At 37.4% G+C, this 16,998-nt stretch overlaps 1 protein-coding gene across 1 annotated transcript; it reads right to left on the reverse strand.

Moving 5' to 3' along the window:
- Positions 1-13,690: 13,690 nt before the first annotated feature.
- gja3 (gap junction protein, alpha 3) lies at positions 13,691-16,998 on the reverse strand. The gene is given in 4 exon segments (XM_022680444.2): positions 13,691-14,901; positions 14,904-14,997; positions 14,999-15,390; positions 16,699-16,998. Coding segments are annotated over 3 exon segments (1,332 nt in total). The 5' UTR covers positions 15,356-15,390; positions 16,699-16,998; the 3' UTR covers positions 13,691-14,020.

Below are 16,998 nucleotides of genomic sequence, written 5' to 3' on the forward strand. Positions count from 1 at the left end.
ACCCTGATGTGGTGTAAGTGACTTTTGAGACTCATTGTAAGAGTTTATCACTTTACTGTCTTCACTGAAAGAACAATGTGGCTAGCGTGTGTACGTTCAATAAGCAAGGCAAGCTGTTTCACTTTGTTTATAACCTGTATGAACTCTGAAGCTGTTTGTTAAAAGAAAGCAGATCTTTTAGGGTAAGAACACCTTGATTCCTAATTTGGTTCTGTTGCTTTTCCAACTGCCATTCTTTATTTCACAGGAGTTTTGCCTGTGTCTGTAACCTTGGTGTCCCTCTTGACTTTTGCCTCTTTAATGAGTAGAAGCCAACATAAGTCTTCTGTCATCTGGAAAACTCACGTCAGAGAGCTGTGAGCTAAAATCCTGCAGTCTCTAATTTGGAGTGTCATGATTGTTGGTGATTTTCAGCACCGGTATCTCTGGAGTTTACTCAGAAATATGTCATAAACACTACAGTAATCTGTAGTTAAGCAGAAAATAGCACCTTGTTAAGTCATAAGAGCCCAGACTCATTTTTAAAAATTAATGCCAAATTCAAATTTATTTGGATAAATTCATTGAGCAGCTCATTCATGTTTTTCTTATTGAGGGAACATGACTAAATATTTTAAGGTTACAATCCTGATGTAACATGTATGACAACAACAATACAAGTTGTATTTTAGCACTTAGTTTTAGAAGTCAGGTCAGCAAAAAACATTTAAAGCATGTAAATTCTTAGCTGGAACAGATCTGTAGAAGCTAGAACCCCCTTTTTAAAAGGAGCTAGTTTTATCTCAAACACTAACCCCCACTAAAACCTACAGCTCTGAAAAAATTACGAGACCATTTAAAAATGATGCGTGTCTGATTTTACCTAACTGGAAACCTTCTGGATTATAATCGAGAGGAAGATGGATGATCACAAGCCATCAAACTAAGCTCAACTGCTTAATTTCTTTGCACCAGGGTGGCATAAAGTTATCCAAAAGCAGTGTGTAAGACTCAGAGAGAACATACCAAGATGCAGGAAAACTGTGATTAACAACCAGGGTTATTCCACCAAATATTGATTTCTGAACTCTTAAAACTTTTAGTATGTTCAGTAGGTTATGTTATTTAGAGAATTCATGAGTTAAAATGAACGACAGAGTGCTGTAAGTAACTTTACACATCTTTTAAAAGGGTCTGTGACACATTGAGGCTACGATAACTCTGATAACAACTCTAGGGTTAGTTAGTTGTTTTTTTAACTCTAAAAAAATGCATTTCCAAAAGCAATGTATAAAAAAATATTAAAGCTTTTAATTGATGGAACGTTCAAACATCCAACTGAAACTTGACTGAATTTTAGACCAGCATTCATTTAATGTTTATTTAAACTGGTTTATTTTGGATTTCTATCAGGGCAGTGTCAAGGGCTGTTGGCTATCCTAGCTTCCTTTTTAGATAATATAAAACTAAAACATTAAAATGGAGTATTTGGGAAGATTTAGCTTATAACGTGTGATACATTAGTACATATTAGTAGTAAATATTTTCCAGAAAAACAAACCGGAAAACATTAAGCCACAGAAAAGAAGATTTGAACAGTAGTGCTAGCTAACTAGCAGTTCTCTAGCTAATTAACTATTCAGTGGTGATTTTGTTGTTTGTTGTCTGTTGTAATTGCTGCTGGAAGGCCTAATTTACACTGGGCTTTAAATATTCAGTTTAATTTTCTGACTAAGCATAAACTTAGAAAAATTAAAAGAAACAGGATAAATTAATCTTTACTAGATTTTTTTGTATTTTTACATCTTTTAAAAAAAGTAGGATATATTATACAATCAGTTTTGTTAGAAGATGCAAAAATGGAAAACTCAATCATGTGTTTTTATTTATTTATTTTTCCAGGTTTTTAGATGCAGAAATGGTTCAAATTGAAAACTAGACAAATGGACAAAACCAGATTATTATTTACTTCAAACAATGGGAAAAAAAATATATAAATTCGTTTTTCAGCTGCAAATAACTTGAATGAAAAATTAAACTAATAAAAGTTAGACAGGCCCTTTTCGCTTGTAAAAAAGAAGAAATCTTAATTCTTCACCTGGAGGCGCCGGTATCACTCAGTTAGTCCTAAAAGTCATTAAAACAGAGCAAGAATCACAAACAGCTGCAGCAGCTCCCAAAATGCTAAGCTAGCTAGCTTCTAGAGTGTAATGTAAACCTAGCTAGTAATCACTATAGATTTAAAATATAACTTAATGACTTGATTTTTCACTGAAACAGCTGGTTTTGTGTATCCTGTTTATATAGCTAAAGCATAGTTAACTACTGTTAAATGTAGTTAACTCATAGTTAAATGTAGCTGCTATTTTTAACTTTTTCCCTAAATTTTGGACTAATGTTAGCAAGCTCTCGTTGAATTGATCCTTTTTTTCATGTTAGTTACTGTGTTTATTGGTTTGTTATATTTAGGACTTTCAGAAAATGTTCAGCTGTGATGAGCACAAAAGCATATCAGAGTACACAGCATGAAACATTGAGGTTAAGGAGCTACAGCAGAAGAAGACCAATCTTTCCACTTCTCGCTAGACAAGAACAGAAAACTGACCACAGGCTCACAGAAACAGTACAAAGTAAGAAAAACTAATTGCTACTTGCTACCTTGTCTTCCACCCATGATTTAAAGGTACCATTCTAATGCATCCTAATCATAAAGTACATTTATTCAGCATTATTACCATTTATACAGCTCACAAGATATTGTTATATAATAATATTACTCATAAAATAATCCACAGAAACACACCTGCAAACTCATTTAGCAACAGAAAGAATCATTTGAACAACAGCGCTAGCTAGCCCGCTAGCAGCCGCTGCCTAAGTAACTATATAACAATTCTGTCAGCCAAGAACCGAAAGCTGAGACCGCAGTGACCACAGGCTCAGCTAAACGGCACAAAGTAAGAAAATCTGTTTATATATATATATAATATTTATATATGTGTGTGTGTGTGTGTTTCTTTAGGCATTCTTCTTATCTTCTAATGGCTACTTCCTGTATAATGATGCATCAGAAAAATAAAAATGCACACTGTTCTGTACATTCCCCATATACATGTATTTACTAAAGACATTATATCTGTCCAGTATCATTAATTTTACTTTAATCCTGGATATATGGAGATATTTGGAGTGCATTATTAGTATCATGACATTCTTGATCATTGACTTCTGTTACAAATCTGATAAAATTATTGTATTTTTAATATCTCAGGGGTGTGGCATACAATGTCTTATGCAATAATAAAATCGAATTTTCATTTTGTTGCAGTAGAGTATTCTTCAAAAAGAAATTTAAATTCAATGTTTTGTCATATCACCACAATATCATTGTTATCGCAAAAATACAATTAAATATTGTGATATTATTTTAGGGACATATTACCCAACCCTAATTTCTACCTGTTAAGTATTTAAAAAAACATATTCACTATTTTGGAAAGCACAAGTTGTGAGGAAAAAAAATGATGTTCAGTGCTTGGTTCCTGCTTGGAAGTCCAACATCCATGAACAGCAGTTGGTGGCAGATACTTGCTGTAAGTCCTCTTAGTCTCTGCTTGTTTATGCAGGTTTTCTATTGGGGCAATGACCAGGGCTGCTGCCTTTTTAGATTATTTAAGAAACAAAAATAATAAAGTATTTAGGAGGATTTAGCTAACAATGTATATTCAAAATGAAATATTCCACAAAAACACACTGCTTGAAAGTCTACAATTTATGACTGGCACCCTGTGACAGAATCCTGCTGTAAGTTCCTTGTTTTGAGAGTTTTCACTTTTCAGTTTTCACAAGTTCCTGTTTGTTTTAAGAGCTTTCACTTCCTACTCTGTCTGAATATGTCTTACTGATTTATTATACCATCACACCACCAATAGGCAAAGAGATCCTGTTTCCTGGGCAGTTTGACATGTCTAGGAAACTACCTCCACATTCACCACACTTTTCTCTATCCATCAGTCTGGTAATAGGTAACATGAAAAATTGAAATTTCTGATCTGAAAATACTAATTCACTTCTATGTTGCTATGATGGTTCATGGTGTACCAGAGTTTTGTTTTTCCAAATATAGTCAGTGCATTCTTGATTTTAATAACAAAGCAGCAAATATGATTTTGACATATAGGGTTGGTTTCCAAGACAAGGATTAAGCTTGGACTACTTAACATACAACATCATTTCGAATAGAGAATCTATTAAAGAGGATATGTAGTTCAAGATTGATTAACCCCTGTCTTGACCACTGGGTCCTTCTGTTTTAGAGAAGCCTTTGAGTGACATTTAGACCTGCTTTTCTGACACTGACAACATTAACTGCTCCCAGCAGACAACCTTAAATCAACTGCAAACCTTTTTTTTGTCTTTTTTTTAATTAAAAACATTATGTAACATTGTAGCTGGCCAAGAGACAAGTGAGCATCCAACTGTCCACTCATTTTCAGTTCCCTAAAATTGGAAACGTTTTTTAAAGTATTGACAAATTGCTGGCACAGCAGTCCTGATCTACGATAGCATGCTTGTATACAGCTTTTAAAAAAATGCAACAATATTTGTACAGTAAATACAGGAAAACATAATTGTGGCCAAAACACTCTGACCCCTGTTTAAAGGCACCATTGCTTATGTCAATATCTGGAAAATGAGGGTAAGCCTCAGTGTGGTAAGAACATTCATTCTAATCATAATGTAAATTTATACAGCATCATAATAATAAATAAATTCATGTGTACTTGAAGTGTTTTCTATACTGGTTAGTATAGTTACTATTTAGTTACTACTAAATAGTGAAATATTTCTATCTGGTATAAAATACTAAAATTAAGTGCATTCCTTAAAACTAATCTTTAGTTTTTTGTTTCCTAGAAGTTATTAGTAGAGAGTTCTAAAAACTACAAAAAGATGGGCAAAAAGAAGAAAAATAAGTGAGATATGTATTGTACAAAAATATTGGCCCAGATCTCATAAAACAGTTTGTACATAATCAATTGTCCACATAGACTCAGAACGACATTCGTAGAAAATACAAAATCTGTATCACAGCGTGTCCGTAAGAGGGAGCTGTTTGATGGGTGTGGTAGAGGGCACTGTGATTATCTAGGGGTGGGACTGGGGTTGGACAGTGGTATTAAATTCATTAACATTTATGCTTGCTTGTCTGTCTTATGATAACTACCCATCATTCCCACCACGGCTGGGCTGCACACTGCAGGTGTGGAGAGCAGGATAGTGGCTTGGGTGTTTTTCCTGTATGTATGTGTGTGTGCGGATGTGTGAGTGTGACTGACGAACATGCACACAGAGCTGAGCCCACCTCGCTATGTGTCAGAGTGCCTTTAGACCTCACTGTATGTGTTTGTATTTTGTCTGCTCTGGTGTTGTAAAGTTGGAGGATTTACAGTAGAAAAAGTTGAAATTGGTGTTAGGAGGGGGAAATTCGCAGGTTGTTTTATGGGCATTTGTACAAAGTATGACAACCCTTTTTTTTTGAAGAGGCAGCTTTTTTCTTTCTTTTCTATCTGTTAAAGTTGGCCAGACTCCAATAACTTGCCCCATTGATCTAAAGCTAAAACGACCCTGAGCACACACACAGCAGGCCTAGCGAGAGGGGCAGGCGGACGTAAAAACATTTTTTCACCCTCGTGGTTTTTTTTTGTTTGGGCTCAATCCCCAGGCCTTTCAGGGCACATAAAGAAAGAGCTGCCCTCAGCAGGGTCATCTGGGATCGAGCCGTGGCAGAGGCGAGGGGCAGACTATAGGTGGCGATTAGGCTCTCTAATGTCTGATGAATCCTTTCAGCATCACATGATATGAACTAATGTCACCATTTAATTATAAAACAACAGTGAGCTGGGTGAGGGAGGGGGAGGGGGAGAGCCAGTGCCAGTGTGTGTGTTCCATGGGGGAGCAGTGTGTCCAGCTGCACAGCACGGAAAGGTACTAGAATGGATGACAACTGCATTTCTTACATTTTTGTTTGTTTCAACACACATTTGGGCTCTTTTATGGCAGATGTTACATTAAATAACATGTTTAAACAGTGTTTAAACAACTGACTGCTTTGTATTTAATCAAATGGCAAATGTTTTTACAGTATATACACTGATTTCATCAAATGTTCATTAGACATATTTAGTGAACATGACCAGATGCAACACTGTCCACCAGACCTGTTGGTGTCACTGTGGTACACACCCAATTCACTCACATGACTTTCCTTTTTGTCACAGACACTTACTGCCCATAGTGACTCAGTGAAGATATGCTGAACTTGTCGTAAACACAAGATTGTTTTTTTTTTCTCTACCCCAGCTTGATTGATTTTTACGGCTATTTTTACCATAATTTAATCTTTCCACCTCTGTCTGATGTAGGCCGCCTTAATCATTAGACCATTTCCTTTATAAAACAAGCGTAAGGCTATAATAAGCTGTCCATATTTGATTAGAATTGACCATAAGTTGCTGATATACATTAGGAAATGGGTTAAATATATTGAAAGACTGCCCTGAACTATACTGTTGGAGACAGAGGTATTCAGGGGCCAGAGTGAATTTGCTAGGTGATTAAAGGCTATAAATAACTGCTTGTGTATTTTCCTCTCTGAGCCGGTGGTGCTGGGCCCCACACAGACCATGCCCTTCACAGCTAGCACTAAATCCCTGTGCCAAGAGACAGGCCATCTCATGACACACAGCAGCCAGTGGATCCAACACCAACTCCCTATCATCTTCTATCAGTTCCTATCATCTCCTCTCCACAGCTCTTCTCTTCACTACCACCCACCCTCCACACTTCCTGCTCCACAGCTCTCCTCCACACTGACCTCTTTTGTTTCAATGATGTCCATTTTTTGCCTTCCTTGCTTCTTTAGTTATCCTTTCTTCTATTCCCTTTTTTGTTGTGAAATGCTGGAATTCAAAACAAGAAGAGTTTCAGGAGAGCAAACATTTGTAAGTAAAACAGGAAGTTTGCCTGATTCACAGAGACATTGTTCTCCTAATCCCTCACTCCGAAAATAACCCTTGTCCTTTCCTAGATGTCTAGACACAGGCCATTTGAAACATGGGTTTGCTTTATAGCTGCTAGTTTCCTGCACACAGATTATGCCTATTCCATGGTTCCAATCTGTAGCAAAACCAATCTGAATTGTTACAAAAAAACTTTACATTTTTAAGGTTATTATCTGCTATTTTCCAAATAGAAATAAAATGTTTATGCCAATCCATGGTATATTTACTGTAAGTTTGTCTTCATATTAATGCTAGTTAATGTGATTTTTTAGTAAAATATCAATGCTATTTCAGGGATAAATTATAAACTATAAATTTTCAGATTTTATTGTATTTTATTGTATGGGTGTGCATGGCTTTTTTTAGTGGCACTGGGTCACTAGTATTTATTAAAGATGTGACAGAAGCAAAAGGATTAATTCTTAAGTGTACAGGGATTTAATTTCTGCTCAGATTCAACCAAATGCAGCAAGGTAGATTTGTATTTCACTTTACAGCAGAAATTAACAGTGACCCAAAACATACTGCGAAAGCAACCCAGGAGTTCTTAAGGCAAGGGAAGTGAACAGTTCTGTAGTGGCTGAGTCAATCACTACATCTGATCCTGATCCATCAGCATTTCAACTGCATAAGACAAAACTGAAGGCAGAAAGAGCCACAAACCAGCTACAAATGAAGACATAACTGGGCATAACTGCCTACGAATGAACATTAATACAAAAGAAAATTACAGCTCAAATTAAAACTACTATATGTTCTACTAGATTACATACAGTGAAGAAAATAATTATTTGATCCCTTGCTGATTTTGAAATTTCAGGAATTTACGGTGCATGGCGCCATCCATTCTCCTATTGATGCGGTAAAGTAGTCTTTTGCCCTTAGCAGAGAAACACCACCAAAACGTAATGTTCCCACCTCCATGCTTGACAGTGGGGACGGTGTTTTTTGGGGTCAAAGCCAGCATTTCTCTTCCTCCAAACACGGGGAGTTTAGTTAATGCCAAAGAGCTTAATTTGTTTCTCATCAGACCACAGCACCTTCTCCCAATCACTTTCAGAATTATCCAGGTATTTGTTGGCAGATTTTAGACAGACCTGCATATGTGTCTTCCTGAGCAGGGGTACCTTGCAGGCACTGCAGGATTTAAATCCATTACAGTGTCATCTGTTACCACATATGTGTTTTTCTTGCTGACTGTGGTCCCAGCTGCATTGAGATCATTAACAAGTTCCTTCTGTGTAGTTTAAGACTGATCTCTCGCCTTCCTCATGATCAATGATACCCCACAAGGTTAGATTTTGCATGGAGCCCCAGATCGGTGTGGATTGACAGTCTTGTAGACTGTCATGGTTTATAGTTTTGTAGTCCATTCCAGCCTTGTGCAGGTCTATGATCTTGTCCCTGATTCTTAGAAATCTCTTTGGTCTTGCTCATGTTGTAGAGTTTAGAGTCTGTTTGATTAATTGAGTCTGGGAACGGAATGTTTATTACAGGTGAGAATTTAAGACAGCTGTTTGTAATGCAGGTAACAAGTTGAGTAGGAACATCTAACTCAGGGGTGTTCAAACTACGACCCGCGGGCCATTTGCGGCCCGTTTCCTTTTTTGGAGCGGCCCGCGAGGTATTTTAGAAATAGAATGAAAGTTGGCCCGCTTTTTTTTATAATGTGAAATTCAAAGTTTGAACGCTAGGTGTCAGAAACGGGCCAAAAGAGTCTAAAAGTGGAGAGGGTGCGCATTTCTAGCGCAGAAAAACGGGGCAAGAGAGTCTAAAAGCGGAGAGAGTGCTCATTTCTAGCGCAGAAAAACGGGGCAAAAGAGTCTAAAAGCAGAGAGGGTGCGCATTTCTAGGGCAGAAAAACGGGGCAAAGATTCTAAAAGCGGAGAGGGTGCGCAGTTTTAGTGCAGAAAAATGGGCCAAAGAGTCTAAAAGCGGAGAGGGTGCGCATTTCTAGCGCAGAAAAACGGGGCAAGAGAGTCTAAAAGCGGAGAGAGTGCTCATTTCTAGCGCAGAAAAACGGGGCAAAGATTCTAAAAGCGGAGAGGGTGCGCATTTCTAGCGCAGAACAACGGGCCAAAGAGTCTAAAAGCGGAGAGAGTGCTCATTTCTAGCGCAGAAAAACGGGGCAAAGATTCTAAAAGTGGAGAGGGTGTGCAGTTTTAGTGCAGAAAAACGGGCCAAAGAGTCTAAAAGCGGAGAGGGTGTGCTGTTATAGCGCAGAAAAACGGGCCAAAGAGTCTAAAAGTTGCCGTAATTAAGGAGTTTAATATTAAGAGACATCATGAAATTAAATATCAATTTTAAAAATCTTAGTTTACACAACACTGTCAAAGATACAGATAGTAAGTCAAGTAAAATGGTGTGTAAATGAAATAATCAGGAAAAAAGTATTATTTAAAGTGGTATATTTCATTATTTGTTTTATTACAGAGTCTTTGGCCCGTGACTTCAAGTATATTTCTCCTTCTGGCCCCCAACAAAAAAAGTTTGGACACCCCTGATCTGGTCTGTAGGAGCCAAAACTCATAATGGTTGGTAGGGGACCAAATACTTATTTCTCTCTGCAAAATGTAAATATATATAATTTATAAAATTAGATTTTCTGAATTTTATTTTTGATATTCTATCTCTCACTGTTCTAATTAACCTACTCTTAAAATTAAAGACTGTTCATGTCATGTCAGTGGGCTAACCTACAAAATCAGTAAGGGATTAAATAATTATTTCCTTCATTATATGTGTGCACTTTAGTTAACACAAATTAAGTAACTGATGCTGTAAATTTGGCATTGAATGAGGGATCGTAATAGAATGCAAGTATCACTGTTTGGTTTTGTTTTATCATTTGCTTATGTGTGATGAGTTGCAGGTGAGGAGTGTAAAAGTGATGTGTCATTTTTGGGGCCTCCTAACTCACTATCACATCCTCACAACTCATTGTGGAATTTGGTGTCAGGGAGTGATAAGTTTAAAGGTTGTAGGTCAATAAGTGAATGCTCTTTGGATAAATATTCTGACAAGTCTCTGTGTGTTGTTGTTTCTGATATATGTATAGCAATGAGAAAATGGAAAATATCTCAAACAATTTTGTATCTATTGTGCCAACTGTCTGCTTGTCCACTCCAAGTGCTTTTTGGACTCTCCTGGCTTGGTTCATCTCACACATTGCATGTACTGAAATGTTAGCTGATATGTTCTATCTCGCTGTGACAGTGGGTTTTTAGCCGGCCTGAACTTCGCAGCTCTGTGCGAAAAAGCAATAATCTAGGTAGCAATGCTTCTTTATTCAACAGAAACCTTTTAGACAGAACCAAAAGACATTTTATGGTACAAAAAGTTTATTTAGTAACAGTTTTGTAAACATTTGAGGTAAATGAACATTTACATCAACGTGTTCTTACAAAATTTAATACACAAGGCACTTCTCTTAAGACAGCATTTAAACAGGCTGCTGTTCTGAGCATATGTAGATGGATCGTTTCCCTGATTGGTCAGAGTAGTCTTGCTCTGCATGAGATAAATCAGTAGTTAAAGAGATGAGTGTTATAGTAAAGTAACAGTCTGCAACTGAGAACATTACTTACGGGTCTAGAAGTAAAATAATTTCAACACTGATGAAATATTCTTGTACAACCTTTCTGCATTTCTTTCAGGCTTAAAAGTTAACAGTCTTAAAATCCAAACATGGGAAGCCTATTCATGTACCCCTTAAAAGGTGGGTTTACAAATCACATTTAATGTCATTTATTCAAATAATACTGTCTTTAACACAAAGAGTCACTGTTTTATCATTAAGACATATTCCTTTAAGGATCAAAAATATGAAAGCAGAGTCTTTTTTTCCTCCTTGCTACCGATATGTAATTATAACTGAACAGCATGTTTTGCCTAAATGTGCAAATCTTTATCTATTTACTAAAATGTAAACTTTAAGAACCAAAAATGACAACACACTTTTGTTTGAGTACATTAAAATAGCAGAAAATAAATAACATACATCTGTAAATACTGTGTTTTAATAAAAGTTTAGTGCTGTCACAAGCAAAAGTCTGCTCAGCCTTAAGGGGAAAGCTTGTGTCTTTTGTTTGGTCTGTGCGTTAATTTACAATTTTGGAGTGCAGGGGTTCCATAAAGGATTAAGGGTTTTGCATTGATTTTGTATGATTTATAAGGCATTCTCTGTTGAATTTATAACAGAGGTCTGAATATTGTAATGCTTATTGCAGCTGCTGTAGTCAGCAACTATTAAGGGCTTCAGCAATTACCTGAAAGTGGACAAGAAGGAAAGATGGGATAGACATTAAATTGGCATATCGAAATTTGTAGCATCTGTAATGTATTTAAAGCAAATACATTATTTTGGCAATCACAAACATTAAAGCAATATTTTTTTGGCATCAACCAATTCTTTAAAAAATAAATAGCCCTTTTAGAAATAAAACCAACCAATAGAACTGTCAAATAGCACATTTAAGGAGAGTCAGTATGTCCCTATACACATTACTGTCTACATGAAATTGATTAAAAAGTGTTCATGTGTATCTGATGGCAAAATGAAACATGGTCATATATTAAAAACTCTCAACTCTAATCTAGGAACATAAAAAGTTTAAATCAAGGGGCCTGTGGAAACAGGTTCTGATTATGGACAAAGCTCTACATCAGCCAAGCTGTGAGATTAAAAAGGTTTTTAGGTTTCTCTATTTCTGAGAATTCCATATACTTCATGTTGAAGTTGCTGCTTTGGTAATGTGCTGTAAACTTGAGTTGAAAAACCCTTTCACTGTTCTTCCTCTTTGCAATTTTCCCCATTTTCACCTTGGGTTACTCAAACATAGAGGCAGGATCTGGAATCATGCCAACTGTTAGAATTAACAGTAGTTTAACATAATTTAATCTAATTTGATTAAAGAAGGCCTAGATAATTCTGAATGCTACAGACAGTGTCAACAAGGCTACTTTACTACTTCTCTACTTCAAAATAAAATATCTCTTTTGTTCCATTTTCTCACCCCAAATAGCCATGTATTACAATTTTTTCGAAGAGATTTAAATTACAGTGTTTACAATTTACAACTGAAAAGCTTCAGTTTTTTTAGCAGTGGGTAACCAAAACTGAAGGAATAAACTATGAATCAGTGAGTTGTAGTTCCAGTATGAGTACCCTTTAACAAAAGTTACAACCACATCATTTGTAGTTATATTAATCTAAACAATGTTTGAAAAGATATAAAACATATACAACTGTGTTTCATTAATTCAGTTGTGTATCAGTACCATTTTTTCAGGAGTTTTCTTTTGTATTGTCGAGCACATAATGTAAACACTGCACCTTTTATAGATGGTTTAGTACCATGAAATTGTATCTGACACAACTTACCCTGATAAGCACTACTGACAACCAGTAGTAGGACAATACACTCTCAGGACACACAAATTAGGATTTTAGCTTGCTCTGATTATCGTGTGACTTGTAACTGATACTTTTTTAGTAACTTTTGAAACAGCACTGATTCATATTAGTTCATTTGATTTGGTAACTCCCTCTGGCACTTAATATATATACAGTGATGTCAGTAACGCGTTACTTATTAACGCGTTACTCTAATCTGACCCTTTTTTTCAGTAACGAGTAATCTAACGCGTTACTAATTCTAATCCAGTAATCAGATTAAAGTTACTTATTTAAGTCACTGTGCGTTACTCTCTCTCTCTCTCCACCTCATCTCCTCCACACACACACACACACACACACACCGCTCCCTTACCCATTCCCCCTCCGCTTTTCCCCAATCAGACGCGTCTCGCTTTCTCCCCTGTCTCTCTCTCTCTCTCTCTCGCGTTTCCGCCCGTTTTCGTTTTTCTCTTTATAAAGGCGTTTTTTTGCGGCCGCGTCCCAATTCACTAGCCAGGGCAGCGGTCTGCCACAAATTTGATTGGCAGAGGAGAGCGTTTGAAGATTTTACACAACACGTGATTGGAAGTTCACTGTGGCGCAGAGCGCGTATACCGTAAAGACAAGAAAATTTCCGGTGCTTTAAATTAACACTGTCAGAATTAAATCCTTCTCAGTAGTTGGGTCCGGTATGGGTCCGTATTGGACAACGTCTGGGTCCAGACCCGGACCGCAGTCTGCAAATATGTGATCCCTGGTCTAGACCATATACACGGTTCTGTTTTATAAAACCAGTCCTTGCTGCCCTGCAGAGAACAACAAGTTCAATGTTCAGTTTTACAGTGTTAAATATGTCAGGTCAAGAAAGACTTTCTTTATTTTATATATTTTTTATAAAAACAAGTATTTATGTTTAGTAAAATCAAGAAAGACCATATTTTATTTTTTATAAAAAAATATTTATGTTAAGTTAATTTTTTTATTTTTATAAAAAAAAATATTTTTTTAGGAAATAGTTCAACTTAATAGAGATAAATTGTTGCTGTTAAAAATGCATTTTCCAATAAAGGGAGTATTGGCAAAACTGGTTATAATGTTTATGTTAAGGCGGCGGGAGGTGGTGTCTGCAGCTGCTGAAAGTAACTAATAAAGTAACTTGTAAAGTAACTTAGTTACTTTTAAAATCAAGTAATCCATAAAGTAACTAAGTTACTTTTTAAAGGAGTAATCAGTAATCGGATTACTTTTTCAAAGTAACTATACCATCACTGTATATATATATATATATATATATATATATATATATATATTAAATAAATACTATAAATAAGTTATACTGTGAATTACATTCAAACATGTAACAATTTAATTAGTTCTGTGTATTCAGCCAATCAGCTTTGAATCAGTTAAGTGCTGTAATTCTACACTACAACTCACCGATTGCACAGCTGTCAGTGTATTGTTTTGTATTTGTTAATTGCCCAAGTACATCCAGAAACCTGCCTCTCATTTCCTTCAATATACTCTCTTATATTTTTGGTATTTTTTAAATATATATAAAAATCTGAGCTGTCAGTGACTAGACAGCCAGATCATTGTGCCTTGCTCTTACGCTGCTTGCTTTGCTAGACCTGCTCAGCCGCCGGAGGTCAGTGAGCGTGTTGGGCGGCTCGTGCATCTCCACAGTGGTCACGTTCCTTTCCTCCAACTCGCTTTTTCTGCCATTCAAGCTGACTCCGCTCGAGCTGGGAACACTGGTGGGGGGAGCAGCATCTCTGGGCTGCTGCTCGTTATCAGAGGAAGGAGAGGAGGAGGAAGAGGAGGAAGAAGATGAGGAAGAGGAGGGAGTGGGAGCGGTGGCTTTCATCTCCCGAGTCTGCTGCTCGGTGGCCAGGTTGGCCCAGTTCTGTTCCGCAGCCAGCCTGTGGTTGTTGTTGTTGCTAATGTAGAAAGGGGAGGGCTCCTGAAGCTCCTGATGCAGTGGATCCATCTTGAACTCGGCCGTGGCCTCGCTGTAGTTGGGTGGGTAGCTAAGGGTGGGAGGGACAGTTCTGGGTGCAGTGGTCATAGCCTCTGTCTCCACCTCCTCAGTGCGGTCTAGCGACTCTTGGTCAGGGACACATTCGTTGGTCATGCCCTGCTTGACCTTCTTCCATCCAAGATGATAGATCTCTAACAGGTTCAGCAAAAGAGACACGCAAGCCACCACAAGCATAAATATGATGAAGATGGTCTTTTCTGTGGGCCTGGAAATGAAGCAGTCCACTGTATTGGGACAGGGCCACCGTGCACACTTGTACAGCGGCCTGAGCTGAAAGCCATAGAGAAAATACTGGCCTAAAATGAAACCCACCTCAAAGATGGTCTTGAAAATGATGTTAAACACGTAGGTGCGCAACAGGGCTCCCCTGATACGAATTTTTCCGTGCTCGTCTCTGATTGGCGGTTTTTCCTTTTTGCCACCTCCTCCCCCACCTCCTCCTCTTCCTCCTGCTCCTCCTCCTCCACCTGCGGCCCCTCCCCCTCCATTTCTATACAGGAGTTCTTTCTCCTCCTGAAGTCTGCTGGCCTTTCGCAGCTCCTCCTCCCTCTCTTTGCGCTTCTCCTCCATGCGGACAATATGCAGTACATGACCCAGGTAAATGAGGGTGGGCGTGGACACAAAGATGATCTGCAGGACCCAGAAGCGGATGTGTGAGATGGGGAAAGCCTCGTCGTAGCAGACATTCTCACAACCGGGCTGCTGCGTGTTGCAGGTGAAGTCCGACTGCTCATCGCCCCACACTTCCTCCGCCGCTGCTCCCAACACCAGGATCCTAAAGATGAAGACCACAGTCAGCCAGACTTTGCCGATCACTGTCGAGTGTTCCTGTGCATTCTCCAGCAGCCGCCCAAGAAAGCTCCAGTCACCCATGCTTCACGATTTCTAGCCTAGGGAGAAAGTACAGTCTGGAGGAGCACAGAGCCAGAAAAAGAAAGAAAAAGGTTAGGGAAAATTATATGATATGATCAGAGATCTTGTGAAAAAACTACCAACAGAACACAGTGAGCAACAGATGTTTGGAACATTACCAACACAACAGTTCAAAATGGTTGTACCTGCCTTGATCCGCAGTTTTGAGAGATTTAAACTGCACTAGTTATGATAATACATGTAAAATACACTCATCTTACACAACTCACACAGCATTTCACGGCTCTGCGGAAAATCCCGTTACCAAGCTCTGATCAAACAGTCGTCATTTAGAAAAGCAAACAAACAAATAATGAAAACAAGAGAAGTACCACACAAAGCTTCTCAGATTTACAACCTAAAAAGTAAACCTTACAGAGATGCTTCAAAGCTCAGGTAATTTACAAGCCCTTTCAATTTAGTCATCTAACTGGCCGCTATGAACCTGGCATGCACAGTGTAAGCAAACTCTCTCACTCTCTTGCTCTCACACTCTTTCTCTCACTCCCCTCACACTCACGCATTCACACATACACACACTATATCACCACACTCGTACACACTCGTCTCTTTCTCTCTCACCTGTTCGCTCCACTGCCCAGCAGGCATGTGCTGAGATCAACATTATAATGTTCAAAAACAGCCGAGAGCATTGAGTGGACACTGATGTGGAGGGCCCTGATGTACCCTGTTCCCAGAGTTAGGCCTTCTAATGAAGCCAAATTAGGTACATTTAAAGTGGAAAATGAAAAAGATTTCTTTTAAGTAATGATAATAATTCAGTCCACTTAATACCACTGTTCATTTTCAGAATGAAGCTAATGACTAGGATTTTAAACCCACTTTTTTAGCAGATGCCAAATCACCTCCTAAATTACCTTTTGAAATGTACATTACAATCAAAAAAATTTTTTTTCAGTAAAAAGTGCATGTTTCATTGCCTCATGTTTCATTGGATGGCAACAATATGTAAACGGACATATAGAAATGACCTAAATTACATAGTTTAAAATTTGCTTACATTCATAAAAAATACCTTATCCTATAAAGTTTGTATTTGGATGCAATTTGTTTGTCATGCCAGCGATGATATATATCTATTACCACTGTAACTTAATTATATTTAGGTTATTACTCATTACTGACTAACTGACTAATTACTGACTAAACTTTTTAAACATTGTGTATACAATTAATTTGTAAGTAATAAAAGTGAAAAATGAACTTAGTTGTCAGTACATTTAGTAAAAAATAAAAAGCAATTACAAAATGTATAAACACAGAACAAAATAAAAGCTACTTACTAAAATGTTCCTGTATTGAGAGTGGTAAATCCATCGACTATGGTTCTCTATGGTTATTTATTACACCTGAAGGAAAAAAAATGAAAATTAGAGGCATTGTAGTTCCATTAAAGCTGATAGTTCAGACTGAGTGGTTTACATTTTCTGATAAATTAGAGAATTAGATTAAAGTAGAGCACACCTTGTGTTGTTTAGCTTTTATTTTATATATTAAGTTGGAATGCAAAATATTTAAAATAGTTATCTTAAATTAAATATATTATTATTTGTAAAAACATTAGCTAACTAATTACATTTTGA

Source organism: Astyanax mexicanus, chromosome 11, assembly GCF_023375975.1.
Source record: "Astyanax mexicanus isolate ESR-SI-001 chromosome 11, AstMex3_surface, whole genome shotgun sequence".
NCBI lineage: Eukaryota > Metazoa > Chordata > Actinopteri > Characiformes > Acestrorhamphidae > Astyanax > Astyanax mexicanus.